Genomic DNA, 17,333 nt, shown 5'->3' on the forward strand with positions numbered 1-17,333 from the left:
TCTGCAAAATTACCATAATTTATCCATTTTCCTGTCTGTAGACATTTGAGTTGTTTCCAGTATTATGCTATGTTGCTATGAGTGTATCTGTTCATATCTTTGGGTAAATATGTGCTAAAAGTTTCTGTTAAATATGTACTTAGAATAAGAATTGCAGGATCCTAGAGTATGCAGTGTTTAACTCTATAAGATAGTACCTAATTTATTTCCACCATTGTTATAAAAAGAGTGTTCATTTATGTTATTTTCTTTCTTGACCAGTATTGCCAGAGGTTTGTCTATTTTATTAATCTTCTGAAAGAACCAGGCTTGTTTATTATGAGGCGTATTGAAGTGATTTAGATCATAGCTGAAACTAAGGCCTAGCAGTAGAGCTAGAAGAGGATGGGATTAAGAAATGTAAGGGATGTGAAAGCACCATGATCGGACTTGATAATCCAATTGGATATGGCAGTTGAGAGAGTGAAAAAAAGCAAAGAATGACTTAAGAATGGCTTCTGAGTGTCTGGTCTTTATATGAATCAGGGGTATAAATGTAGTTAATTTTTCTGACCTTGCAATTGAAAAATGCCTAGGTCAGTTTTGTTTTCTTTTCATTAGTTTCCATTCCACTATTTTCAAATTTTAAAAATAAAGCATTATTATCTTATGATAATTGGTGGAATGCCTCCCCGCCTCCCCTCGTTCTAAAGCTTGGGAAACATTTCATATAAACTACCTTCCTCAAGAAGAATATGAAGCTCTTATCTTAATATTATCATTATCAAGTTCACTCTTGACCAAGTAAAATAAGGTCGAATGCTCTAGAAAGAACATAAGTCAGGTACTAAACAAATCTATAAACTCCCAGCGCTGCTTTTATTGTTTAAAAATTTTAGTTTTCAAGTAATTTGAAGCCCAGAATAATTAATAGTCTACTGTAACCTTCCTGTAGTTCTGCTTTGAAATATAGTACTTATATGCAAATGCAGGATTAGGAGCTTGTATCACTTAGCTGAGATATATAGAATAATTTGAATTGTCCTTTTTTAAAAAATTTCATTGAAGGAATTTAAATTTTTTAGATAACTAATGTTTCACTAGTCACCAGAGATGATGATTGATTCTTTAACTATAGGAGATAATTGGCAGGGTAGGTGTTTAGAAACAGTTGTTTTTCTTTCCTGGCTTTACAATTTAAAGCTTTTTTTATTATTATTTTTTTAAAATCAGAGAATTTGGTAAAATAAACTTAGCTGGAATAAATAATTACATTAAAAGAGAATTTGTTCAATTTACAAGCTAAAAATTAATGAAGTCTTCAATTTTGGGGTTACCATTTTCCTTCCTAATCTTTGCTGCTGTTTCAATGGGCCTTTTCCTTTTCGTATATTACCATTTGTGTTTCAAAATGAGCAACTATCTCAAGTGATTACAATTGTTTTCTTGGTTCTGCTCTGAGTAAGACCATTATTATCAAAAGCATCAGATGACATTTCTAATAGATGACATTCTGAATTCACTGAAACTGAACAGCTGTTTCAAACAAATGCCCTTTCTGTGGGGATTTATCATCTGGAAATCAATTAGTGATTATTCATGATGAAAGTATCTACATTTTGATTTTTAAATCAAATTTTAATATTTTAAATTTTATCTTACAGCCCAACAGACAATATTCAGAAATACATGTTTAAAGAAAATAGTTAAAATAACTTTTAGCGGAAAAATATTATCTTCTGAAAGCCAGAAGGATTTGGGGGGGGTTGTTTATACCAGTGCATGTATTGAGATATATACATTAATAAGCCTTTTAGAAGCTTGTTGGCGACTGGTTTAGGTTTTGTCTAAACTGTTATTGAATCCAGGAAATAATGAGTAGGCTTGTCATTTTATGTACCTGTAGGATATCTTGATCTTTACAACCTCTAATAAATTCAGCCAATCAAATTAAAGTTTACATAAGCTTACATTTAAAAGTGGACTGATCTCTATTATTTTCCTTCCTTTCTTCCTTCCTTCTTCAAGTATTTGAGTGCTTATTGAGCGCCAGGTTTTGTACTAAAAGTTGGATCGTACTAAATATAATAACAGTGAACAAAACATTAAGTCCCTTCTCTCAAGGAGATTAAATTCTGGTGGAGGGAATCCACAGTAAACCAACATTTAGAATGTCAAGCAGTAAGGCTGGGGAGGAAATTAAAACAGGAAGGAGGATAGAGTGTAACCTGGGTATGGAGTTGTCACTGTTTTATGCAGGGTGACCATGGAAGTGATGTTTGAGTAGAACCCAGAAGGAAGACCATTTAGGATGCTCTAAATATTCTAGGCAAAGAGATGATGTGGCTTGGATCAGGATTTCAGCAGTTCAGGTGTTAAGAAGTAGTCAAACTCTGGAAGTAATTTAAAGAGGAGCCCATAGATTTTGGTGTTCAATGGGGTGTGATTGTAGGGTGCGAAAAAAGGGAAGAGAATCAGAGTGAGTGGGTGATAGACTAGAGTTACCATTTACTGGGGTAGTAAAGACTGCAAAAGGAGCAGGGCTTGGGGGCGTGACGATATATGTGTTGTTTTTTTCCTTGATCTGGCCCTGATGCTAGACTTTAGTTCTTCTGTAATTAGAAGAGGAAAGAGTTGCTGCCTAACTCTGGAAATGAAGGAAAACTGAATTGGAATCCCTAAGGTAGAAGTTTTAGACTTGACTCTCACTTTCAGAAACTTGGCCAATCATTTTATTTTTTGAACACCTTCAAACTCTTTTTCCTTAAACATAGAATGAATTGGTTGGCCCAGATCGTCTCTAACATCCCTTCATTTGTCACGATTTGTTTATCCGTTCTTTTGGGAACTGCTTTGATGACTTCTCCTTTATTTACTTATTAATTTTAGACATTCCTCACGTTTCTGACCTTCTCTCTTATTAACACATGTTCTTCCCGGCTTCAGTTAGCTTTATAAATGTAACTCTCAAATCCACACTTTAAACTTTGACATTTTTCTGAGTTCCAGGTTCATTAAAATTTGTTCCAGTAGGCTCAATCCTAAATTCACTTTTTCCCACTAAACTTATTCTTCTTGTGCTCAGCAATTGGTAATCTTGATTATATGCTTATATTTCTATTATTAATAGCTGACCATATTAACCTTATTGAATTATTAACGTTCGGTTTGCTAAATAGTTTAATTAGAATTAAGTTTATGAAACTAACCTTTCAGATCTTAGTGCTGATTGTGATCCTGAAACCCTTTCATGCAGCCTGCAAGGTCAAAATGTAATTTTCATGATACTAAAGTATTATTTGCTCTTTTTTTTTTTTTTTTTTTTTACTGTGTTGACATTTGCTCGATGATGCATAAGCACTGGTGTATAAAATTACGGACTCATTATTTTAAATCATAGCAGTAGCATTCTTCCCCTACCTGCATTTACGGGGAAAGAAAGTTTCACTTAAATTTTTTGATGAAACATTGAAATGTATTAATTTTCTTAAATCTTACCCTTGAATACATGTCTTTCTTAATATTCTATACACTGAAACAGCATAAAACATTTCTGCTATATGGTACGGCCATACAATGGAATAGCAAACATCCATTTAAAAGGATGCTGTATAACTGCATTCATTTACATAAATGGATCTGCATGACATAGTTGAGGGGGAAAAGCTGAAATATACTTGATAGAAAAACAGTCTAATGTGGGTCAGGACTTTGTTATAGCTTTAATTATATTTAGTTCACTACCGGTATCGAATGTTTTGAGTGCAGAATCAGGACTTTCCCTTTATTAGGGTTTGAGATCTTAGCACCTGTAGGACTCAGGAAATCTCTTCATGCTTTGTAGCTCAGTCAGTGGTTAGTAAAACTGTAAGAGATCTGTCTCTGTTTCACAGCCCAGCTGCTGGGATTTTGAGCAGCTGGTACATTTTCTTTTCTCTTTAAACTCACCCCTGGCTTTTCTCACCTCTGAAGAAACCATTCACCTAGTACCGTGACTCTTTCCTGTAGTGAGTTTGGCCTTGCACTTGTTGAAGGCCCTTTTCCCAGCATTTTGCAGCCCTACTTCCTCACTCCTCCCAGTGCAGCTCCAATACAAGACTCCTTTTGAGAAAGTGCAGATTTGCTTTGTGAATGAGGCTGCTCAGGATTTTAATTTGTCTTGCCAGCCCCCATGTACCCCTTAAAAGTAGGTTAAAAGTTGGGCTAGTTTTCCCTTCTATAGTAAGTTTACCGCTCCTTTTACCATGACTCCAGCCATGTGTTCATTCCTGGAAAGGGCTTGCTTGTTCCTTCTAGAATTAAGTTCATTTATGTTTCTTTGCATCTCAGCTCTCTGAGTTTAAAAAACGGTGATTTTATAGTCTATCTGGCTTATTCTTATTGTCGAGATGGGAGAAACAGTATTTTGGGATTTCTACATCTTGAATCATAAGCAGTAGTCCTAATATTTTACTCTGCTGTGTCTAAAATAATTGGTATAGGTTGACTGTACACATCGAAAATTATATAGCCAGTTTTTTTAAATGAAGTTCTACTAAAATAAGGTATTAGCTGTGTTTAGGCTTAGTGAAAAACTGATATAAATGTCTGCTGGCAAAATAATTAAAATTTTTTTATCGTGGTAAATATTATATAGCAAAATTTACCATTTTAAAAATTTTAAGTGTCATTAGTGGCATTAAATTTAATGACATTAAATACATTCAGAATGTTGTGTAATCACCACTATTTCCAGAACTTTTGCATCATCTTAAACAAAAACTCAGTACCCATTAGACGACAGTTCCTCATTACTCTCTTCTTCCTACTCCCAGTAACCTGTTCTGCTTTCTGTCTCTATGAATTTGCCTATTCTAGATTTTTCATATGAGCAGAATCATAACAATATTTGTCTTTTTTTGTGTCTGACTAATTTTACTTTATCATAATGTTTTCAGGATTCATCCAGAACTTTTTTCCTTTTTACGGCAGAATAGTTTTGTTTATCCATTTTCTGTTGATACTATTATGATTAATGATATTGTTAACATTGGTGTGAAAATATCTGCTTTAGTCTGTTTTCATTTCTTTTGCGTATATATCCTTAGGAGTGGAATTGCAGGATCATATGGTTATTCTATGTTTAACTTTTTGAAGAACCCCTAGACAGTTTTCCACAATAGCTGCATGTTTTAAATTTCCACCAGCAATGCACCAGTGTTTAATTTGTGCACATCCTCATGAACACTTGTTATTTTCTGGGTGGGTTTTTTTTTTTGGATGATAGCCATTCTAGTAGGTGTGAAGTGGTATATCATTGTGGTTTTGATTTGCATTTCTCTAATGAGTAATTATGTTAAGCATCTTTTCATGCTCTTATTGGCCATTTGTGTATCCTCTTTGTTGCAATGTCTAGTCAGGTCCATTACTTATTTTTTAATAGTTTTTTGTTGTTGATGAGTTCTTTATATATTTTGGACATTAAACCCTTATTGGATACATGATTTGCAAATATTTTCTCCCATTCTGTGGATTATATTTTCACTCTCTTGATACTGTCCCTAGATGTCCAAAGGTTTTTTTATTTTAATGAAGTCTTAATTTGTACTTTTGGTGCCATATTTAAAAAATCTTTGACAGATCTGACATACATCATAAGTATTTCCTCCATGTTCTGTTCTAAGTATTTTATATTTTTAGCTCTTACATTTAGGACTTTGATCTATTTTTGAGTTAATTCTTGTATTTGGCATAAGATAAGGGTCCAACTTTATTCTTTTTCATGTGAACATACTTAATTTTTCCAGCATCATTTGTCGAAAAGATTATCTTTTCCCCATTAAATGGTCTTGGTACCGTTGTCAAAAATCAGTTGACCATAGATAGATATGAAGGTTTCTTTTTGGGGTCTTAGTTCTATTTCATTGGTTTATATGTCTATCCTTACGCAAGTACCATAATGTTTGATTACTGAGCTTTGTCTAATGCACTAGGCACTAGGTATATAGTGTTGTTTAAGTCCTCTGTTTCTTTATTGGTCTTCAGTTTGGTTCTTATATCCAGTGTTGAAAACAGAGTATTGAAGTCTCCAGTTATCATTGTAGAACTATATATTTCTCCTTTCAATTCTATTAGTTTTTAATTAATATATTTTCAGGCTCTGTAATTAGGTATTTATATGATAATTGTTATATCTTGTTCTTTTATTAATATATACTGTTCTTGTCTCCTGTAACCTTTTTTTGGACTATTTTAGTCTGTTTGGTCTTACAAAAGTATAGTAATTTCAGTTCTTTTTTTATTTGCATGGAATACTTTTATCCTTTTACTTTTCAATCTCTTTGTGTCTTTGTATCTAAAAAAATCTTTTGTACACAGCATATAGATAAAACATTTTTAAACTGTGTTTTGTCAGTCTCTGCCTTTTAATTGAAGTTTAACGCATTTACATTTAAAGTAATTACTGCCAAGGAAGGGCTTGCTTTTTCCATTTAGCTCTTGTTTTCTTTGTGTCTTATTTGTTTCTTATTCTGCAGTTCCTCCATTATTGTCTCTTTTTTGTACTTAGTTGATATTTTTTGTAATATACCATTCTGATTCCCTTCTTTTTTCCTTTTTTGTAATATTTTTAATTTAATTTTAATGGTTACTTGGGAATTACAATTAACATCTTCAACTTAACAACTACTTTGAATAATACCAACTTAGTTCAATAGTATACAAACACCTGATCCTATATAACTTTATTCTTCTCTCCTTGTATTGTTATTGTCACAGATGATCTTTTTATACACCATTGACATAAATTTATCATTTTTAATGTGTGTGCATTTGCTCTTTAAATAGTGTAGGATGGAGAAAAAAGAAGTTACAAACCAAAAGTACAATGATATTGTTTTTCATAACTCTACTGCTGTTATTTCTTCTTACAGCTTTGAGTTGCTGTCTAATGTCCTTTCATTTTAGCTTGAGGCTGTCCCTTTAGAATTTCTTGTAGGACGAGTCTACCAGTAATTAACCTCATCGGCTTTTGTTCATCTGGAAATGTCTTAATTTCTCCTTCATTCTTTTGCTGTATATAGAATTCCTGGTTAACAGATTTTTTTTTTCCCATCTCTTTTCAGGCTTTAAATACATCATTCCCAGTGTTGTTGATCTTTGTGGTTTCTAGTGAGACATCGAGCTGTTAATATTATTGAAGGTCTCTTGTATGTGTCAAGTCATTTCTCTCTTGCTGCTTTCAAGATTCTTTCTTGGTCTTTGGGTTTTGCCACTTTGAATATAATGTGTCTTGGCATGAGTCTCTTTTGAGTTTATTCTTTTTGGAGTTTGTTGAGATTCTTAGATGTGTATATTCATGTTTGTCATCAGATTTGGCTCTTGTCAGCCATTATTTCTTAAAAAACTTTTTTGTCTCCTTTTCTGAGACTCCTATGGTGTCTAGTGTGTGTTCATTTGATGATGTCCTAAAGGTTTGTCAAGCAGTGTTCATTTTTCTGTATTTTTTTTTTCTGTTCCTCAGATTAGATAATTTTGACTTTAATATTTTCAGGTTCACTGATTTTTTTTTCCTACTTAAATATCTAGTTGAATCATCTAGTGAATTTTTCATTTAGTTATTACACTTTTTTAGTTCTGAAATTTCTGTTTGGTTTCTTTCTATAATTTGTCTCTTTATTGCTATTCTCATTTTTTTTCACACATTGTTATCCTGATTTTCTTTAGTTTTTTTATTCTTGGTTTTCTTTAGTTCTTTCAGCTTATTTAGGACACTTGATTTGACCTCTTTGACTACTAATTTCATATTCTGAGCTTCTTCAGGATTGGTTTCCGTCATGCTTTTTTTCATGTGAATGGCCATGCTTTCCTGTTTATTTGTGTGCCTTGTAATTTTTTTGAGACCTGGATGTCATGTGGTAACTCTGGAAACTAGATTTTCCTAATCCATTGGTGTTTCACGGTGATTGAGGGCTATTGCCATCCATCTGTGATTTTCCCAGACTATTTTTGCAGATATGTATTTCTGGTTGTGTATGGTCACTGAAGTTTATATTCCATTATTTTTGTAGTCAGCTTGTGACCTGACATATTTTTAAAAATATCTGACTCAACAACAAAAAAACATTATTATCACTATATCTCCCAATAGATGCTGTCGCAGGAAACCCCTATAGTCCGAAAGAGCCTAAAGGAAGGCTAGTGTCTCCATCTGTCCCATTCTCACAAGAGATCTGCCAGACTGACTAAAACGTGCAACCCCTATTCCCAATTTTTTGATGTCAGTGTTCCCCACTGTGTGCCCCGGCACCAGCCAGCTGCTCTTAAGAATGCAGGTTGCTCTCTCCATTGCTGGGACAGAGTTGAGTAATGGGCACTGTTGAATGGTTTGTACATGTGGTTCTCCTATCAAAATCAATGGCCTCTCACCTTCAGCAAGCACTCCCCTGGTTGTTTGTAAGTGGCCATCAGGTTCCAGAGTTCCGAGATAGTTGATTCTGGTCGTTTTTTCCAGTTTACTGGTTGTTTTTGGTGAAGGAACCAACCCCAGTAGCTTTCTACTATGACATTTTCCTTCTCAAGTGTCATAATAGCCTTATATTATCTTTCTAATGTGGTTTTTATGAAAAGAGGAAAATCCTTGGTAGGTTTCTTTTTTCTGGTTTGTGTGTTTTAGTATTTATACTATCAAAGGAAAATAGTCACCCTTAGATATCAATACAAAAGATTAAGATATTTAAGTGTTTGGGGGGAAAATACCTATAATCATGATTGAAATTTTAATTCAGTGTTCTGTCAGTATTTTGCACAATAACTGTTTTATGCAAATAAGAAATTTGTCTCTAGTGAAGAAAATTATTTGTTTATGATAGTTATTCCTCATTAAGTGTGGGTGGCTTAAGTGTCCTAAAGAGCATTGTTAGATATTTGTCATTTAATTTTGTGGGAAAAATAATAAAAAATTTGCTTACAGGTCACTTAATGAATTTACTTCATTTAGAATAGGTTTAATTTAAAGCCATTATCACTGCAGAAAATGTTATAAAGAAATAAAACTATATTTATAGTGATATCATATTGCTCTACTTGGTATTTCGAAAAGATTGACAACAGCACTGTTAAGTGGAAAAGTACTAGTCTACCATTTCAGTAGTGGATTTTAATCCACACTTTAAAATACTCAGTTTGTTATGCATGTAAAGTTTGCTTCTTCATCTGAAGAAAAGTCATTTAGGCATTTAAAAAACAATCTTTAGCTTTTTCTTCAACTTCAGCTATACACAAGAAATTGTTTTATGACTATTTCAAAAACATACTCTAATAAATTCTAATATTAGAAAATTTCGAATTATAAGGTAAATTTCTTATTGGAAGTACCAAATAAGAAATTGGAAGTACCAAAAGGGCCACAATATGACACCATTTATACAGGTAAATACTCATAGTAGAGGATCTGGTTTGGGAGTGTTTACAGCTTTACAGCTGTTGTCTGTAAAAAAGAAAAAGTGTGCATATGTATGTGTGTGCTTCACATTCCTAGGGCCAAACTCAGTTGACATTCCAGAATGATTATCTATATTCTGTAAGTAAATAGAATAGTTACATTTTCAGGATTTAAAAAAAAAAAATGAAAAATTTTCTTAATTGTACAGTATGATAGTTCCAGATCAAGTTTAGCTCCAGATGACTTTCTTTTAAGCATTTGTGGTTAGGAACTGATTTTGAACATTTTCAGCTATATATATATATATATATATGTGCGTGTGTATATATATATGTATATATACACACGCACATATATATGTGTGTATATATATATACACACATATATATGTGCGTGTGTATGTGTGTACGTACGTATGTATGTATGTGGAGAGTTTTATGCTGTCTTTTCAGTATCATTTATTGCCCTTTTTCCTTTTTAAATTTGATCTAGCTACAAAAAAGAAAAAAGAAAACTGGAGGTTTTTTGACAACTAGAAAACCATAAGTTTTGCATTATACATAGATATATATTTGAATGAGTATGTATGAAATATGTATATATAAGTTGTGTGAGTTAAAAAAAAAAACTAAGATAAAGGACTAGAGAGAGGGTCAGGATCAGGAAAGAGCCCTCTGAAGAGTGACATTTATGCTGAAATTTGAGCATTTATAATAATTTACTATGTAGTTTAGTCTTTAAAATATTAAAACAACAATTATGGAGTTTTGTTTAGGGCTTATTTTAAATTACAGTATGTTTAACTTTAAAGTGAAAATAGCTTTTTCATTGGCATGAATTAAATATAAAAGTAAAAATTTGGCATCCATAAATCATATTGTCAGCATTATTAATCTATCTTAATGTTTATGAAAATGATAGTATAGAGATTTTAACAATCGCAAATAAAAGTTTTTGCTAAACTAGATAAAATATTTCAATCAAATTCTTGAGGATTTTGATTTTAATAAATCAGAAATTTAGTACTGCTTTATTACAATACGGTAAAGATTAATTTACATTAAATCTATAGTAAATAGTAATTTTTACTTCTCAAAAAGTTTTTATTGTAGCATATATGTTTATATCCTCAGCTAATGAGGGAAGTAGACATGCATAATTCTACTTAAATATAAATAGAAATGTTAAGAAATCTGTTTGATTTGGGGATATTTTTTCTTTAATAATCTAAGCTGTGACAGTGAAACTCTTTAACATCTATTTACTGATCATTATGACTTAAAAGTTTACAATTCTGCCATGAAAGATAAATATAGAACCTTTTTGAAGGTATAGTTTTATTTAAAAATTTTGTGATAAAGCCTAGCTCTATAATGAAGTGCTTTTTTCTTTCTAGGTAATATGAGTTAGAAATGTCTTTCTTGTTCCTGACAATAGAAAATGCATGTAGTTTGCTATTTTATAGACGAGAATTTTCTTCACTCTTGATGGACAATAAGTACAGTGCATGCTGTTTTGAGTTATAAATGCATAGAATGTCTTATAATATACTGTTCAAATGTTGTATGAAGAAAAGTTTAAGACTTATGTGATCTTTTTTCATACCCACTTAAAACCACTGAGATCTACTTGATGCTCTATACCAGCATTGTCCAATAGAAATACACTGCAAATTCTTTATATTTAATTTTAAAATATTTTGCAGGCATATAAAAAGTGAAATTAATTTAATAATAGATTTTACTTAAATGTATCTAGAATGTTTTTTAATCGTTTTATCCATATAACAATGAATTATTTTTACATTCTTTTAAAATACTAAGTTTTTAAAGCCCAATGTGTATTTTGCATTTATAGCACAAAGCAGTTTGGTCTGACCACTTTTGAAGTGGTCAAAATGGAGTTACTTTATTATGTGAATTAATTATTTTCATGAAGGAGAGTTGTTGGGGTTTCCCAAGACCACCATTAGGCTTGATGATTTGCTAGAAGGATACAGATTAGAGAAAAGCTGTTAAACTCACGGTTATAATTTATTATAGTGAAAAGATGAGATAAAATCAGCAGGGGGACAGGTTGTATAGGATGGAATGCAAGAAAAACCATGTGTGAGTTTTCAGTCATCCTCTTCTAGTGTAGTTGCATGGACAATGCTTCATTTTTCCAGCCACCTTATATGACAGTGTATGTAAAGTGTCAGCCAGGGAGGCTTACTTGAGTCTTGGTGTCCAGGGTTTTTATTGGGAGTTAGTACAAAGGCATAGAAGTACCCACATGATTGCTTTTAGCTAGTCTTTCTCAGCTTCTCTTATCTTTCCTTTTCCCAAAGGTCAGACTGACCCACTGTGGCCCAAAACCCCAGGCATACAAAAATGGGCATTTACCTTATGTTACGTTGTTAACAAATCATCTGGTGTAGCCCAAGATCTCAGGTCTATAGAGAGGTATCAGGGCAGGATATTCCAAGAGCTCAGAGATTATCTCCCAGGAGGCGGTCCTGGCTAGTCCTTTGGAATGTGCAGAGTTTGAGCCTCCAAACTTAAAGAGTTATCTCTTTACTGCACAGAGTAATTCTGCAGCCTTACAAAGGAAGGGTCTAGTATGAATTCTTACAGAAACAAAAGGGTAGATGAAATTGGAAACAGCTCAGTTCCCTTTAAATATCTAATATGTTTAAACAAATGGCATGGATTACTGTCAAGGTAGATCTATATAAAGGCAGACTCTGAGAAGTAAAGAGCCTAGCATTTAGGACAATGCTGCAGTTACAGGTTTCTTAGTTGGAATAAACTCTTACAGTTGACTGACTGCCTTCTATAAATTCACTTTGCTTAGCGAAATACATATATTCCAATTCTTATCTAAACCTCCATTTCCGCCTATGATGGAGCAACTTGTATCTGACTGAGGCTTCTGCCGAGAACTACTTGGAAAGCTAGTGAAAAAAATTAGTTTGGAGGCATTGTGCAGTTTCTGAGTCAGTCAAGACTTGAGGAGTCAAGATTTCAGAAGAGAAGGGAGGTAGACATATTCTGCACTTGGTTTCCTCTTGAGACATTTTCCAACTTGTAGGCTGTTTTGGATAAGGATATAAAAGCTGAGCAGTGTGTAAGAGAAGAGCAAGAAGTTGAGTGTAGCTTTCAATAGTTTGATTTTCTTGTTGTTCTGTTCCTACTTTTGCAGTTGAAATTCTTTGAAGGGCCATACCATAAGAGTGGAAACAAACCACACATAGACCAGTCTTTACAGTATCTGAAATCAAGTCTCAAGCTAGCTCAGTCCCTGATTGGATTGAGGTGCTCTGCTCCTATTCTGTTTGCCAGTAAAAAGTAAATCCTCTCTAGAAGAAGGTAACTTCATCCAGAACCTCTGTATTTTTCCATGTTTTTTATGCAGTCATTCTCATACAATGTATAGCTTTCAATAAAATACTAGGTATACTAAGGACTAACAGAAAAATCAACAATAAAAACAAGTTATGTAGATTATCCATAGGTTATGCAGACTCCAGATTACAGATAGCAGTTTAAAATACTGTATCTGACCTATTCATGAAAATAGATGACAAAATGGAGAATTTCATGAGAACTGGAATCAAATAGAAATTTTAGAACTGAAAAATATAGTAACTGAAATTAAGAACACAATAGATAGGGTTAACTGCAGATCGAATATAGCTAAAAAGAGGATTAGTCAACTGTAAGATAAATTAGAAAATATTCAGCAACATCAGTTTGTTTTTTTGGTGTTACGGTCAAACGAAGTTAAGAGATAGGAGCTTTTAAATATCTCACTAAAGTATAGCTCTCATTTTTAAGCGTATAGATGAAAGGGTCCTTATTAGACTGTAGTTACAAATTTTGCTATTTTAATGTGTATGTGGTTTTTATATTTATGTTATAGTAATCTTGTTTTTTAAATAAGTATGTAGTATGGAGCTGGTAAATATATTATCATCACTTATAAATTTGTACTTGATACCCTTCCCCCGGGCTTTGAGCAAACAAAAAATATTCATAACTATATCTTATGGAGAGTTCACTTGTTCATAGCACTCAGATGCTTAGAATAGTCTTAGAATGAGAAAATAAGCAAAATACTTACAGATTCAAAATAGATATCCATAACTATATGGTAAAATATGTATTTCAACATAGAGGAGTTACAAGGCCCTGACTCTTAGTTGGGCTAATGGTTATAGTATGCTTGGTAATCTGGTAAACTAGCTCATCACAAGTAAGAAATAGTAAATTAGAAAAGAAGTTATAGGTAAATTATTGAGGATTTGTTTTGGTAGCAGATACCTTATTTGATCATATCTAAGACTCCACTATGAATTATACCATTGGTGTATGTACCACTAAAATAAAAGAAGGTTGTCAATTATATTTCAACATCTCATTAATTGTGAGATACGTCCTGATTTTGGAGATATTAAAATGTGGAGGGAAAGGTAAAAAGGTAAATCCTAGTTTTAAATCTTAGTTCTATAATTTGTTTGTTTGACTTCAGTCAGGGAACATCTTTGAGCCTGTTTGCTTATTTGTGAAAATGGAATATGTAGTCTAATCTTCAGAGTTAGGAAGGCTAAATGAATTAAGAGATATGAAAGTGTCTAGTATGGAGTAGGCATTTGATACCAGTTAATTTCGCTTTCATTTCTTCCTTCTAAAGCTTGGCATTGTTATAATAGGAAGAGACTCCTGGTAACTGGCCAAGGGAAAAACAAAACAAAAATCCAATAAATTGGCTAAATAAGAACTTAAATAAAATTCCTATTTAATAAATTGTCAAACATCATTCGTTATTCTCTTCCCTACCCTCTTTACCTCTCCTATCCCCTCAGTTATATCTAAAGATATCACTGGTTCCAATGTAACGATTGGTTATTTATAATGATAGAGCCTACACACCAAAATAGTATTGATATTTTCACTGTATTGGTTTTTAAAACACATTTTAGGAAAATTTCCTACTTTTCTAAATTTAATTTTGATGCTAACATATCAATCTTTAGGTTATAAAATTCCTGCTTGTCTTAGCATTAATCAGAGTGAGTGGATCTTTTGGGGGTTGAATTTTGTGATGTTTGGCAGAAATGGGAATTCCTCATTATATTTCTGTTTTGAACATTCTTAGTAAACCCTGAACAATATTTGTCTTGAGCTGTAAAGTATTCATTCCTTTAATTTTGTGTTCATCCTGTTCTGTTCTTTCAGGATTTTTCAAGTCACAGTCAATCGATAGGATGAAAAAATTTAAGAGAAGGCTATCCCTTACGCTTCGAGGAAGCCAGACTATTGATGAATCATTGTCTGAACTGGCTGAACAAATGACTATTGAAGAAAATAGCAGCAAAGATAATGGTAAATATTTGGGAGATGGGGAAAGGAGAAAAGTTGCTTCCTACTTTTGATTACAGTATAAATAGAATGTGAATTTACTTTCCTGATTAGTGCTAATAACTTCCTTTTGTTTATTTCTCCATCTGGGTCGTTCGTTCTTAGGAAACATAAGACTACACAACTTGCTTGCTTACTGGAATGTTCCACTCTTACTCAACAGTATTGCTATACGGTAGTCTCTAACCCTGATGAATTCTCTTATCCCATTTATCCATTTTCACTGGCTCTTAAATAAGAATACTTTGTATAGAATTATCTTAGTTGTTAAGTAACTGTTTAAAATTAACATTTAAATGTTGTGTTATTCTTATAACTTGTAAGTTAATACAGTTTAAAAGTGCATAGTAAATTTGTGAAATTCCTTTTTGAGGCTTCACCACAGTTTTATGACATCATATATATGCATGTTGACAATCCATATAGAGGACAAGTTTTCTCACATGAGTGAATCTTACTATTTTCTTATTTCATATTTACTGCAAAATCTCATAGTATTGAGAGCACTTATAGAAAATAAGCATATAATGTTTCACACATTTGACAGTACTTTTTACAATGTGAAGTAGCACGCAGATGGTGTAAAATAAAAAGAGCTTGTTAAATTGAATGGATCAAAATACAAAATCCTGATGAAATTTATGGAATAAGACTATATATTCAAAACTGAAATAGCCCTAGGGATGTCATAATAATAACCAGAAAGAAGCTTACAGGAATGGCTGCCAGTGTGTCATGATGCATAGATTCTTTGGCAAGCCTTCCTTGTCTGTGCCTGAAATTCTTCTGTTAGGGATTTGTGGCAGTGGGTGAATGCATGAATACCCCTACCCTGTCTAGCTGAATGCAAATGCCCTTGTTGTGAGAGACAGTGGGATAGTGGAAAGGGCTCTGGACTTTTAAGTTAAAACTCATGGGTTGGAATTTAGATACACTAACATACTTAAACACTTATTAGTTGTATGACTGGGTAAATAATTTACCCTACCCAAGATTCAGTTTATCTCTTTTCCTCAGAAAGGTTATTATCAAGGTTATATGGCTTTTTGTAATGTAGAAGAGGAGACATAGATGATTTCTTTAGAAACTTTAAAATAATTTGAATATAATTTATATGTAGGAGAGAAACTTTTGCATTCGGGTCAAATCTCAAAGATGATTTTATCATATCTTTTATTCTTCTTGCCAAGAGCATAATTCTTCATTCTCTTTCAGACCCCTCCCCTTTGAATTCTTGGTATTAATTAAACACAGTGTGTTCGTTCTTTGGTTGAAGAGCCTTGCTAGCTATTTGTCAATGATGTTCAAGAGTAAAATAAGCATAGTATATATTTTGATGTGTGGTTTCTGGGCTACATTCCTAATGGGTATTTGACAGCAAGATAAACCTCTCCTTTTAAAAGAAAGAATGTGAGTCAAAGAAAATGTATATACTTTTTGGAGAGCTAATTAATATTTTAGATTAATTGGATATTTTGCAGAATATTTTAGTGTTGACTCTTAAAACTTGCTTAATTTATAACTAATGGTGAAATGTTGAAAAATATTTTTTCAAGTAGCACATATTGTTTTACTTTATTGAAACTTTCTTTTATTATAAAGTAATTTATTTAATTCTTTTATTATAAAGTAACTCTAACAGGTAGTAAAGAAGGAAAATAGGAACTCTTTTGGGCTTTCTCTTAACCTGAGTTACTTGAAATAATACTAAAAGATGATGTCATACTAGACATTGATTCTTCTTGAGTTGAGGAGATTGCTGGCAGCATAGGCTCTCTGAATTATAATCTGCTATGGCTGATTCCCTATGTGTAATAGCATATAAGTTCCACTAACATAAGTTCCAGGTTTGACAAAGATACTATACCTTTTAGGTCATCTATCAGTGCCTGATAGCTGGTTCCAACATATTCTTTCTTAATGGAGTTTATCTTAGAGCATAAAAAGCTCCCTAAGGTAGGTGACACGCACAGTCCACATCTGAACATGGTTTAATGAATGGGAAGTGGTAGATTATACTTTTCAAATGATTTCACAGATGATATAACCAGTTTGTGAAGCAAGAGATCTGTCTAACAGTCATATAGTGGCAATGCTTGCTTAGGGAGGAGAAAGAATATACTATATAATTTCCCTAAGTAAATTGCTTTTGAACCAATTTTTGATCTGTGGCTTGTTCAGTCACGTTCATGAGCACAATCTTGTTACCCTTGGGTTTTACATAGGCAAGTGACTCATGCATATTCTAGGACCAGTTGAATGGGGAAGTTAATGCATATGGGGATAATACTCTAAACATCTTGAAAAAACTATAATGTGTATGATGCATTTGGTTACATGTGCATATATACTCTCACTCATAGATACTCTACCTCCATCCAAATAGAATTTGATGTACTGTCTTTGTCATTTTGATAATTGAGTCATATTTTGAAGGCTTTACCTCAGTCATAAATGTATAATATAATTACAATTCACATTAAATTGCCTGTCTACTGTGTTTTGTACATTGATAGGTAGATTGAACCCAG

At 32.7% G+C, this 17,333-nt stretch overlaps 1 protein-coding gene across 2 annotated transcripts in view; it reads left to right on the top strand.

The window, feature by feature from the left end:
- Positions 1–17,333, top strand: part of CDK17 (cyclin dependent kinase 17) — an 87,701-nt gene that overhangs the window by 26,731 nt on the left and 43,637 nt on the right. For both annotated transcript variants that reach the window (XM_006914590.2, XM_015591482.2), the window contains exon 2: positions 14,620–14,766. In XM_006914590.2, the coding sequence (XP_006914652.1) occupies positions 14,649–14,766 (118 nt within the window). In that variant the 5' untranslated portion in view covers positions 14,620–14,648. The remainder of the gene's footprint in view (positions 1–14,619; positions 14,767–17,333) is intronic.

The sequence above is a fragment of the Pteropus alecto genome, unplaced genomic scaffold, assembly GCF_000325575.1.
Source record: "Pteropus alecto unplaced genomic scaffold, ASM32557v1 scaffold94, whole genome shotgun sequence".
Classification (NCBI taxonomy): domain Eukaryota; kingdom Metazoa; phylum Chordata; class Mammalia; order Chiroptera; family Pteropodidae; genus Pteropus; species Pteropus alecto.